This window comes from Vitis riparia, chromosome 16 (assembly GCF_004353265.1).
Source record: "Vitis riparia cultivar Riparia Gloire de Montpellier isolate 1030 chromosome 16, EGFV_Vit.rip_1.0, whole genome shotgun sequence".
In the NCBI taxonomy this organism is placed as follows: Eukaryota; Viridiplantae; Streptophyta; class Magnoliopsida; order Vitales; family Vitaceae; genus Vitis; species Vitis riparia.
The window spans coordinates 17,343,552-17,355,460 of NC_048446.1; the positions used below are offsets into that span (position 1 = coordinate 17,343,552).

Below are 11,909 nucleotides of genomic sequence, written 5' to 3' on the forward strand. Positions count from 1 at the left end.
CCCAATATTTATAAGCTTTCAAACACCATCAAAGGATAAACCAATTCAATATGCACTAGAGCTATAAAAAAATCCATTATTTCCTTTATTTACTTTTCCATAAGATTTATATGAACACAACATTAAAATTTTTGAGGAAACTTTAAGATAATGAAACAGTGAGAACTTGAAACTCATCCTTTTAATTTGAGCTCACAAAGAAAGTCTAACAATGACTCAATTACAATCCAAATTTATCAATGTAATGAAATACTATAAGAGTACTATCAATTTTGGAGATAAATACCTTTATTAACTCCTATTTGATACAATACAATATTAAAGGGACCATTTTCCTTTACTTCTTAATTTGAAACCGTAGGAATGCTATGTAGCACAACAGTTTCAACGGTTAAGCCAGGCCCAAAACCAAATAGTACTCCCCAATCCAATCCTTCACCTGTGGTGACCTTTTCTTCCTTTACGGATTTCTTTCTCATCTCATCCAAAATAAACAACACACATGCACTAGACATGTTACCATACTCACTTAACACATGCCTTGTCGTTTCAAGTTTCTTTTTCTCTAAATTGAGTTTTGCTTCAACTGCATCAAGAATTGCAGGGCCACCCGGGTGAGCGATCCAAAATAACGAGTTCCAATCACTGATACCAAGTGGGTCGAAAGCTTGACTCAAGCATTTCTCTATATTCTCAGAAATCAAAGTAGGCACATTAGGCCACAAGTGAAAGGTGAGTCCCACCTCACGTAAGTTACCCGCAATAGCACCTACTGAATTAGGAATAAATGCTTGGGCTACTGGAACGTGACAGGTGAGTCCCTCCTCACGCAAGTTACCCACAATAGCACCTGCGGAATTAGGAATAAATGTTTGGGCTGCTGAAACGAGCTGGAAGAGGGGTCGTTCAATCGAGACTTTTGGATCTGATCCAACAATCACAGCTGCAGACCCATCACCAAAAAGGGCTTGACCAACTAAAGAGTCCAAAGCATCTTCGGAAGGCCCACGGAATGTAATAAGAATGTTCTCGGAGCATACCACAAGAACTCGTGCTCCTGTATTATTCTCTGCAAGATCCTTGGCGGTTCGAAGGACAGTTCCACCTGCATAGCACCCTTGATGGTACAACATCACTCTTCTGACCGATGTTTCGAGGCCTAAGAGATTAGCGAGTTTATAATCTGCACCAGGCATTTCTACATCTGAGGTGGTACAAAATACAAGATGAGTAATCTTTGACTTGGGCTGACCCCACTCTTCAAGAGCCTTCAATGCTGCTTCCTTACCAAGTTTGGGTACCTCAGCATTGATAATCTCTTGGCGTATGTTAAGAGATGGAGCCATATAAGCACCAATGTTTGGGTGCCTCTCAAGCATTTCTTCAGTCAAATGAAAGTAACGCTTCTTGATCATTGATTTGTCACCTATAAATAAAATAACATGAACACATTAGCGTTCCAATCAACAAGTCATTTAGTATATTGTTCAAGATGATGGACATGCATTTAACATTGAAGCAAGTATAAAAGGTTATTCTTAACTATAGCAAAAATTATTAATGTGTTTCTTAGCATTGCCACATGACTTAAAGAACAGCTATTCAAGCCATTAGAGTCAGATGCAAGGAATATTGGTGACTGAAGTAAAAAGATTTTCAAGTTTCCAGAAGTAATTTATCTAAAAGCTATACTATAGAAAACTTGAAACATTCATTCACTTGGAGGTGAGCCCCACCTAATACCACACTCGTATATGTATAGAAGTGTTATGCATGTAAGAATTAATGCATGAATATACTTACATATGCGATTGAACTTCTTCTTCAACTCGGTCATGTGCTCGCTCTTGGTGACCCTGAAATAGTAATCAGCATAATCAGACTGGTAAACACAGTGGTCGGGAGTAGCTGTGCCAATGGCTAGGATGGTCGCCGGACCCTTGGCACGTTGAGCGTTTCTGATTTCCTCAACTGAAGCCATTGATGCCAGCTACGTACTAAAATTGAAGCTGAAGATTAAGTTGGGAAGGAAAGAGAACTCAAATTGAAGCTTGGAGCTGGCTTGAGAAAGCTGGGTGTGAGTGTTGGGTATTTATAATCTGTCTCACCAACTCTCATCCATTGGCGGTCAATTGATTTAACCTATTTCGTCACGCGTCATTTAACTTATTCAAACTATAATTCAACAAATATCTCATTTTTATTTAACCTATTTCGTCATCGAAGTTGCCGGGCACTCCTTTTATTCTCAAAAATAATTGAAGGAAAAGTAAATACTAAAGATGATTAAAAATACAATTCACATCTTTCTTTCATTTCTACCTGAAGAGAAGATACTATATCCAACTACCACCTTAGCTTGTGGATCTAATAATGTCAGTCACCAGTCAATATACCTTTTTCAATTTTAAAGTAGGTGAATTTGTCATCAAGGAAAGGTTTTACTAACAAATGAGCGTACATAATTCCAAGTTTCATCAGTTTTAAACAATAATTTGCTTGGAAATATTTCTTCAAATATGTTGCGAAATAGAATTTTTCTGTCATTTTCTTTTGTGCCACCATACAAACTTTTGTTTTCAGTTCTGAACATGAAAATATTTTCCAGAAATTAATGTTCATTTATGTCACCAACTTCTTTAAAATAGGCTTCCACGCAACCATGAATTAAAATTTCGCCAAAATTTCAAAAGGGGTCGATACAATTGCAGAGGAAAGTCAATTTTTATGATATTTTTATATTTCCCAATATTTCTCCAAAATTCCAAGATATTCCTTTCATATTTTAAGATTTTATCCCAACTTTATCATTTTTCTCTCATTTTTGCATGCACACGTCACATGTAAAATAATAATGAGTGGCTTCTTACCAGCAAACCAATGTGACCTTTGATAATATGCAACCACAAAGGCAAATTTTGGCAAAAGTTGTGTTTCTTCCAAAATCTAAAAATAAAAAAAAAAAAAGGTGAGAGATTAGACTTAGGATATTAAAAAAGAAAAGCACATATACCACCTCTACACGTCCCTTTTTTTTATTATAATATTTTTTTTTTCCACACCCTATTCTCATTTTCACTCTCCAACCATTTTTCTTCTTCATTGGTTTTTTTTTTTTTTTTTTTTCCTTTTTTAATACCCAAAGTCTATGCAGAGCCACAAAGCCATAAAATCTCTCACTTTTTTTTTCACATCAAAGATTTAATATTTATTTTCTTTTATTTATTTATTTATTTTTAGATCTATTCATTTGAATATTCAAAATTTTACTATCTTCATCAATAAATCTATCTATGTTCATATATTTTCTATTTTTTAAAATAAATAAATCAAACCATAATTCTAGGTTTAGATTTTCCAATAGAATATTTAAAGTATTCAAAACTATTTAACAAATCTAAAATAATAATCTAAAGATTAGAATCTTGCTTGAAAAAACTTATTTTGAAACCCCAAGCTCTCAAATCTTTAACCTTCCATTATCCTACATTCTCTAATCTCTCTCATCTCCATAAAAAAAAAAGGGTTTTTGTACAAAGAAGTTAAAAAAATCTAATCTATACTTAGGACTTTTAATGGAAATAGACCCTCCTACCCTCTTTTAATTTATTTATTGATTTTTAATTTATGATTTTATCCCTGAAAATGAATTTAGGGTGTTACACCATGAGTTGTAAGACAAGGAAACACAATCTTTAAGAGACGATAGGGAATTAAAAACTCATCTTGAAATCACCAAAGATAGTGGGAATGACTCACATTAAAAGACTTTTCATAAAGCGCTAGACTTGGATAAACCCGCTTCTTATGAGAAAGCACTAACTTCACCTAAATCATCATACTGGTTAGAAATTATAAGGGAAGAGATGAGTTCCATGGCAAGGAATCATGTTTGGGTGTAAGACTATAGGAAATGAATGGATCTTGAAAATACATTCTCCCTTTTGATGAAATTCACTTTATTCTTTCTATTGTCACAAATTTAGTCCCAACACAACATATTCCCTATAGTTTAGGTACCAGGCTTTGGCATAAATATTTAGGAGTGGCCACAATTGATTATAAGCAAATTTTCAACCATATTTGTGTTCAATTGAAATTCAAATAAGATAAAATAAAATTAAGCTAAAAATTTCTTAGCTACATCACTAGAATTCAAATTGGTGTTATATATCTAATTTATTCTTTCTTTTCAGTGGAATTTATGAGAATATAAGTTTACAACTTTTGAGGAAACTTCAAGAATATGAAAAAACAAGAACCTGAAGTCTCGTCCTTTTAAGTTGAGATCACTACACCCTCTAACAATCACAAAATTACAATCCCTCAATTTTATGATAGGAATAAAAGATTTTAGAATTATTATTAACTTTATGGATATATTTATATATATTTATTCACTCCTTCTTAATACAATAAGACATGGTTTGTATATAATTTTTCTTACCATTCTTCACTCAGTTTGTAAACGTAGGAATACTATGCAACACAACCGTTTCAATGGTCAAGCCTGGTCCAAAACTGAATAATACTCCCCAATCCAATCCTTCACCAATGGTAGCCATTTTCCCCTTCAGAGATTTCTTTCTCATCTCATTCAAAATAAACAACACACATGCACTTGACATGTTATCGTACTCACTTAGTAGATGCCTTGTTGCTTCAAGTTTCTTTTTCTCTAAATTGAGTTTTACTTCAACTACATCAAGAATTTCAGGGCCATCTAGGTGAGCAATCCAAAATAACGAGTTCCAATCGCTAATACCAAGTGGGTCAAAATCCTGAGTCAAGCATTTCGCTATGTTCTCATAAATTAAAATAGACACATTGGGCCACAAATGAAAGGTAAGTCCCACCTCACGTAAGTTTCCAACAATGGCACCTTATGAATTAGGAACAAACGTTTGGGCTGCTGAGATGAGTTGGAACAGTGGTCGTTCAATCGAGATATCTAGATCTAATCAAATGATCACAGTTGCAAACCCATCACCAAAAAGGGCTTGGCCAACTAAAGAGTCCAAAGCAGTTTTAGAAGGCCCATGGAATATAACAACAGTGATCTCAGAGCACACCACAAGAACTTGTGCTCTTGCATTATTCTCTGCAACATCCTTACCAATTCGAAACCCAATCCCACCTACATAGCAGCCTTGATGATACAATATAACTCTTCTAAATGAAGTATCAAGACCCAAGAGATTAGCAAGTTTGTAATCAGCACCAAGCATTTCTACACCTGAGGTTGTACAAAATACAAGATGGGTGATCTTGGACTTTGGTTGGCCCCACTCTTTAAGTGCCTTCAATATTTCTTTACTTACCAAGCTTGGGTACCTCAGTAGTGATGATCTCTTAACTTATATTAAGAGATAGGGCCCTGCATGCATCAATGTTTGGGTGTTATTCAAGCATCTTTTCAATCAAATGAATGTAACGCTTCTTGATCATTGATTTTTTACCTGTAAATAAAATAACATAAACACATTAGCATTACCACAACGAATCATATAGTATATTGTTCAAGATGGTGGACATGCATTTAACATTGAAGCAAGTATAAAAAGTTATTCTTAATAATAGCAAAAATTATTAATGTGTTTCTTAGCATTGTTGCATGATTCAAATAATGATTGTTCAATCCATTATAGTCATATGCAAGGAATAATGGTGACCAAAGTAAAATGATTTTCAAGTTTCTTGAAGTAATTTATTAAAAAGCTATGCTATAGAAAACTTGAAAAATTCGTTCACTTGGAGGTGAGCCTCACCTAATAGCACACTTGTATATGTACAAAGTGTTATGCATGTAAGAAATTAATGCATTAATATACTTACATATGCAATTGAACTTCTTCTTCAACTTAGTCATGTGCTTGCTCTTAGTGACCCTAAAATAGTAATCAGCATCATCAGACTGGAAGACACAATGGTCAAGAGTAGTTGTGCCAATGGCTAGTATGGTGGTCGGACCCTTGGCACATTCAGCGTTTCTAATTTCCTCAACTAAAGCCATTGATGCCAGTTATTACTCAAACTGAAGCTTAAGATTAAGTTGAAGAAGGAAAGACAACTCATAGGATTGAGACAACATGTCCTTTTCAGTGATCCCAAGGACATGTGATCAGGAAAACTATGGGGTAGTAATTCTTTAAGTGGAATTTGTCATATCCTTTTTGTGAGTTAATGTTAGATGATCGCATAATAAGAAAATATGTAACTAAAGGATTGTAGAGGTAATTTTGATAGAATGATAGCACATGCCTCATTAGATTTGGGATACAAGTTTATGGAGAGTCTATATGTAGTAAATAAAGAGTTACAAACTCGAACTTTGTCTCATTGTAACATTATAAGATACTAAAGTATAGTTGACTCTCTTTAATGAAGTGTTGAGTCGACTTTAGAATTGGATCTTAAGAGAGCTAATATTTTCATATGGGATCTCAATGGTCTCTGTTTAAGCTCTTGATTTATGGTGGCACATTTATTTGAAAGAATTATGAGTTTGTAGTTCATAAATGTGCATAAGGGCATTTTGGTAAAAACATAAAATTACACTAGATCTTATAAATGATCTTTTATGAATAGGATAATTAATTAATTAAAGCCTAATAAGGTGAATTAATTAAATAGAAACTGAGTGGGCTAGTTAAGTGATCTAGCCTAAGTTAGGCTTAAGTCCCTTAAGCCAATAGGGAAGCGTATACAAACTCCCTAAGAGGTTTAAGACTTCACTTTTGCATCTTGTCTTCCAAAGTCTAGAAAACAAAACTCTAAAGCCTTCCTCTATAGAAGTTTACCCTTCTTTTCACCAAAGTTCCGTGAAAGGTGTGATCGGGCAGAAGATCTTTAGGTCTACGAGATCTACAACACTATCATCATTACTTCATTGAATTGGATTCAATCTAGGAACACTCAAATCACAAGTATGTCACTTAAAATCCCTAAATCTATATTTTAATATGATTTTGATTGTCATATTTTTTTTCCTTACGGTAGTGCTAGAGAGCCTAGGAATAGATTGCATACACCCTACAAGATCCAAAGCTAAAAAATGAAGTAATCTAAGTTTCCATACAAGACCTTCATATTTCAATGCTAGGAAAATAATATAAATCTCCAAGATCTTTCAAAACAAAGTCATTGTTGAGTGCCTACACAAACTCCTAAATTTTTGCATTGTTGCTGCATGTTAATAGAATATCATCCACATAAACCAATGCATAAATTTGATAGACACTATCATTAGAATAAATAAAAAAGGAGTTATCATCCTTTGATCTCTTAGATCCCCAAGCCAATCGAGAAATGCTTGATTCCATTAACCAAGCTCGTAGAGCTTGTTTAAGGCCATAGAGTTCTATTTGCAAACAACAAACAAAGTACTTTCTATCTGCACAATGAAATCCTAGTGGTTCCGTTGTGAATACCTATGTGTGCAAGTCTGCATTAAGAAATACGTTCATTTAATTACTTGATACACCAATAATTTGTGATGGATATGGATAGAACAATTGGAATCATTGCAGGTTTAACCTTAGGACTAAAAGTTTCTAAGTAGTCAAATCCTAATTGTTGAATATAGCCATTTGCAACTAAGCAAGCCTTATAGTTGTTAATAGCCATTGGGATTTCATTTAGTTTTAAACAACCACTTGTGTGCAACAACAGTAATTTTTACTAGGAGGATGCAAAACAATTTCCAAGGTTTTGTTATTGATCAAGGAATCATACACTACCTCCATGGCACATTTCCAACTGGGATCTAAAATAGCCTTTTTATAGTTTCCAAGAAACTTGACATTAGACATCTAGTGCCAAATAGCAATAAGAGCCTTAAGTCTAGTTATCATAATATGAATAGAAGAAGCTAGGAAGGTTTGGGACTGTTGGGGAGATTGGGTGAATGAGGGTAGCAAGAATTAATTGAAGAAAACTAAAAATATAATTAAGGTAAGGGAAGGATAATAATGAGTCTCATTTGGCATGAAAAAAAAATAAAAATATAATAATTAGTCTCATTTCTACTTTAAAGATAAGAAAATGATAATGCTATGAAAAAATAAAGGATCATGCGAGGGATTTGAGGGTTCTAATCCATAAAACTCACTCTCACGTGATGAACAAGAAAATGTTGGAGAAATTGTTACTAACTGTAATATGATTAAGGTCCAGAAAATGAAAAAAAAAAAAAATATTTTAAAACACTTAAATCTTTCATGTTGTGTATTTCCATGAGACTGGTGTTGTAATGCATCTCATCTTGCAAATAGTTCCAATAGGACACTACCATCTGTCAGACGGTAGCATTGACATTTGGTTGGTTGGGGCAGCCATTGGTTGGTGAGTATTGTGGACTGTTGACCGCCTCTAACTTGACTTTGAAGAGCCTCCTTAATTAAATAATTGATTTAATATTTAATTTCTTAAAAATGTTTCTGTAATTTATGCAAACGTATTTTATTTAGGTAATGTGTCGTTTGTGAAAAGTTTGAGGTAAACGCTAAGGAAATAAAATAAAGAAAAAAATATAAAGAGAAAAATGAAAGAAGATAAAAAATAAGTTTAAAATTAATTAAAAAGAAATATATTCTAATTAAGAATTTGAGACACTTTCCAATATTTCCAAGCTTTTAGATACCACCACAAGAGAAACCAATTCAATACCCACTAGAACTATCAAATAATTCATTATTTCCTTTATTTACTTTTAAATAAGATTAATATGAACACAACATTATAATTTTGGGGGAATCTTCAAGATAATGAAACAATGAGAACTTGAAACTCATCTTTTTAATTTGAGCTCACAATGAAATTCTAACAATGACTCAATTATAATCCAAATTTACCAATGTGATGAAATACTATAAGAGTATTATCAATTTTGGAGATAAATACCTTTATTAACTCCTATTTGATACAAAACAACGTTAAAAGGACCATTCTCCTTTACTTCACTTAATTTGTAATCGTAGGAATGCTATGCAGCACAACAGTTTCGATGGTCAAGCCGGGCCCAAAACCAAATAGTACTCCCCAATCTAATCCTTCACCTGTGGTGACCTTTTCCCCTTTTAGGGATTTCTTCCTCATCTCATCCAAAATAAACAACACACATGCACTAGACATGTTACCATACTCACTTAACACGTGCCTTGTTGCTTCAAGTTTCTTTTTCTCTAAATTGAGTTTTGCTTCAACTGCATCAAGAATTGCAGGGCCACCCGGGTGAGCGATCCAAAATAACGAGTTCCAATCGCTGATACCAAGTGGGTCAAAAGCCTGACTCAAGCATTTCTCTATGTTCTCGGAAATCAAAGTAGGCACATTAGGCCACAAGTGAAAGGTGAGTCCCACCTCACGTAAGTTACCCGCAATAGCACCTGCTGAATTAGGAATAAACGTTTGGGCTGCTGAAACAAGTTGAAAGAGGGGTCGTTCAATCGAGACATCTGGATCTGATCCAACAATCACAGCTGCAGACCCATCACCAAAAAGGGCTTGACCTACTAAAGAGTCCAAAGCATCCTCAGAAGGCCCACGAAATGTAACAACAGTGATCTCAGAGCACACCACAAGAACTCGTGCTCCTGCATTATTTTCTGCAAGATCCTTAGCAGTTCGAAGGACAGTTCCACCTGCATAGCACCCTTGATGGTACAACATGACCCTTCTAACTGATGTTTCAAGGCCTAAGAGATTAGCGAGTTTGTAATCCGCACCGGGCATTTCTACACCTGAGGTTGTACAAAATACAAGATGGGTGATCTTGGACTTTGGTTGGCCCCACTCTTTAAGAGCTTTCAATGCTGCTTCCTTACCAAGCTTAGGTACCTCAGCAGTGATAATCTCTTGTCGTATGTTAAGAGATGGAGCCATATAAGCACCAATGTTTGGGTGCTCCTCAAGCATTTCTTCAGTCAAATGAATGTAACGCTTCTTGATCATTGATTTGTCACCTGTAAATGAAGTAACATGAACACATTAGTTTTACCAATCAACAACTCATATGGTATATTGTTCAAGATGATCAACATGCATTTAACATTGAAGAAAGTATACAAGGTTATTCTTAATTATAGCTAGCAATGCTACATGATTCAAAGAACAGCTCTTCAAGCCATTACAGTCAGATGAAAGGAATATTGGTGACTGAAGTAAAATGATTTTCAAGTTTCCTCAAGTAATTTATCTAAAAGCTATACTATAGAAAACTTGGAACATTCATTCGCTTGGAGGTGAGCCTCACCTAATAGCACACACTCGCATATGTATAGAAGTGTTATGCATGTAAGAAATTGATGCATGAATGTACTTACATATGCGATTGAACTTCTTCTTCAACTCAGTCATGTGCTCGCTCTTAGTGACCCTGAAATAGTAATCAGCATAATCAGACTGGTAGACACAGTGGTCGGGGGTAGCTGTGCCAATGGCTAGGATGGTGGCCGGACCCTTGGCACGTTGAGCGTTTCTAAATTCCTCGACTGAAGCCATGGATGCCAGATACGTACTGAAATTGAAGCTTAAGATTAAGTTGAGGAAGGAAAGAGAACTCAAGTGCTTGGACTTGGCTTGAGAAAGCTGGGTGTGAGTGTTAGGCTTTTATAACCTCTGCCTCAGCAACTCGCATCCATTGGCAGTCAATAAACAATGTTAGATATTTGAATTTGGGTTTTGAATGATGAGACGGCTTCAAAGTTTGTGTGCTCGAGTTTATTTTGGATTTTCAGACATGTATGTGTATGTGTTTAGGTATTCGCGCGTGTTGTTTCTTCGTTCTTCACTGTTTTTCACCTACCCATATACGATGAACGGGTCCATAGGAAGGAGAGAGCACTCAATCTGGTTACGGCCGAAGAAAAACATTTTTTTATGTAGAGAGATAAAGACTTTTCCAGCCTCTTACTGTATATTAATACATTGTTCATTTGACTTTTCCACTGGTGGGAAGCTGCCACCAACTTTCTTCATGAAAAGGTCATTCAAAGTTGGATTTCTAAATTTGAAGTAATAAATAATAGTCTCAACAGCCCAATACATAATCCACTCTTTCTTCTCCAGAATAACATCACATGTTGTTATTTAAGAAATATCTCATTTTTATTTAACCTATTTCGTGATATAAGTTGCTGGGCATTCGTTTGATTCTCAAAAATAAAAAATAAGAAAGAAAAGTAGATTAAAAATACAAGTCTCCATCAAATATTAAGTACCCACCAAAACAACTTGGAAAAAAAGTACAATTTTAATTTTTGTTTCCATAAATTTGATTAAAAATATATTCATATCATTAGAATTACACGAGCATTATATGCGCCTGTGAACAAGTTTCAAGGACTCATGAAAGTGGATATTGACTATAAGAGCATTTTAGCAAGCATTATATGTGCGTGTGAACAAGTTTCAAGGACTCATGAAAGTGGATATTGACTATAAGAGCATTTTAGCAATACTTTATAGCATTCTTAATTATATTAAAGCAGTTTAAAATAAATTCATTCAAGGAAAAAAATAAATGCCACATTTGGTTCAATAAACAACAGAATTGTTGAAAGAGAAGTCTGTAAAAAATATTTAATTGTCGCATGCATCACTTCCTAATATATTTAAATGCTAATTAGACGCTCTTTTTCTTTTTAAAGTTTTTTTCCCACATTCACTCATCACTTTAGCATATCAGATTATGCCTTATATTTACTAATGGGATGGTTTATATGTTGGTGAGCCATCATGTTCAACGATGGAGCCTTCACTCCAGAAACTTGAGCAGAAATTGATGCTTGTATCAGATACCGTAAATAAGAGATTCTATTATTGACACAATGAGAACTTACTTTGATGGGTTCTTGTTGGTTTTGCTTTCTCGGTTGAACTCCCAAATATTAATAGTGGATGATTTCAAA

General features: G+C 34.5%; 2 protein-coding genes and 1 pseudogene across 2 annotated transcripts; all 3 read right to left on the minus strand.

Moving 5' to 3' along the window:
- Positions 1–215: 215 nt before the first annotated feature.
- On the minus strand, positions 216–2,049 carry LOC117934076 (stilbene synthase 5-like). Its single transcript, XM_034855677.1, has 3 exons — positions 1,804–2,049; positions 851–1,426; positions 216–769 (listed from the first exon to the last, which is right to left on the minus strand). The coding sequence occupies exons 1-3, from the start codon at positions 1,979–1,981 to the stop codon at positions 345–347; spliced, it is 1,179 nt and encodes a 392-aa protein (XP_034711568.1). The 5' UTR covers positions 1,982–2,049; the 3' UTR covers positions 216–344.
- A 2,408-nt stretch (positions 2,050–4,457) lies between these two features.
- On the minus strand, positions 4,458–6,013 carry LOC117933344 (annotated as a pseudogene).
- Positions 6,014–8,720: 2,707 nt separating this feature from the next.
- Positions 8,721–10,583, minus strand: LOC117934072 (stilbene synthase 1-like). The gene is made up of 2 exons (XM_034855672.1): positions 10,323–10,583; positions 8,721–9,962 (listed from the first exon to the last, which is right to left on the minus strand). The coding sequence occupies exons 1-2, from the start codon at positions 10,498–10,500 to the stop codon at positions 8,962–8,964; spliced, it is 1,179 nt and encodes a 392-aa protein (XP_034711563.1). The 5' UTR covers positions 10,501–10,583; the 3' UTR covers positions 8,721–8,961.
- Between the last annotated feature and the right edge of the window lie 1,326 nt (positions 10,584–11,909).

What these genes read in the sequence shown, in the direction of transcription:
- LOC117934076 (XM_034855677.1), bottom strand. Translation starts at nt 1,981, where the DNA reads ATGGCTTCAGTTGAGGAAATCAGAAACGCTCAACGTGCCAAGGGTCCG. An exon ending in GAAGAAGTTCAATCGCATAT is followed by an intron (nt 1,427 to 1,803) that starts GTAAGTATATTC and finishes TTTTATTTATAG; the next exon opens with GTGACAAATCAATGATCAAG. An exon ending in ATTTATTCCTAATTCCGCAG is followed by an intron (nt 770 to 850) that starts GTGCTATTGTGG and finishes CTAATTCAGTAG; the next exon opens with GTGCTATTGCGGGTAACTTA.
- LOC117934072 (XM_034855672.1), bottom strand. Translation starts at nt 10,500, where the DNA reads ATGGCTTCAGTCGAGGAATTTAGAAACGCTCAACGTGCCAAGGGTCCG. An exon ending in GAAGAAGTTCAATCGCATAT is followed by an intron (nt 9,963 to 10,322) that starts GTAAGTACATTC and finishes CTTCATTTACAG; the next exon opens with GTGACAAATCAATGATCAAG.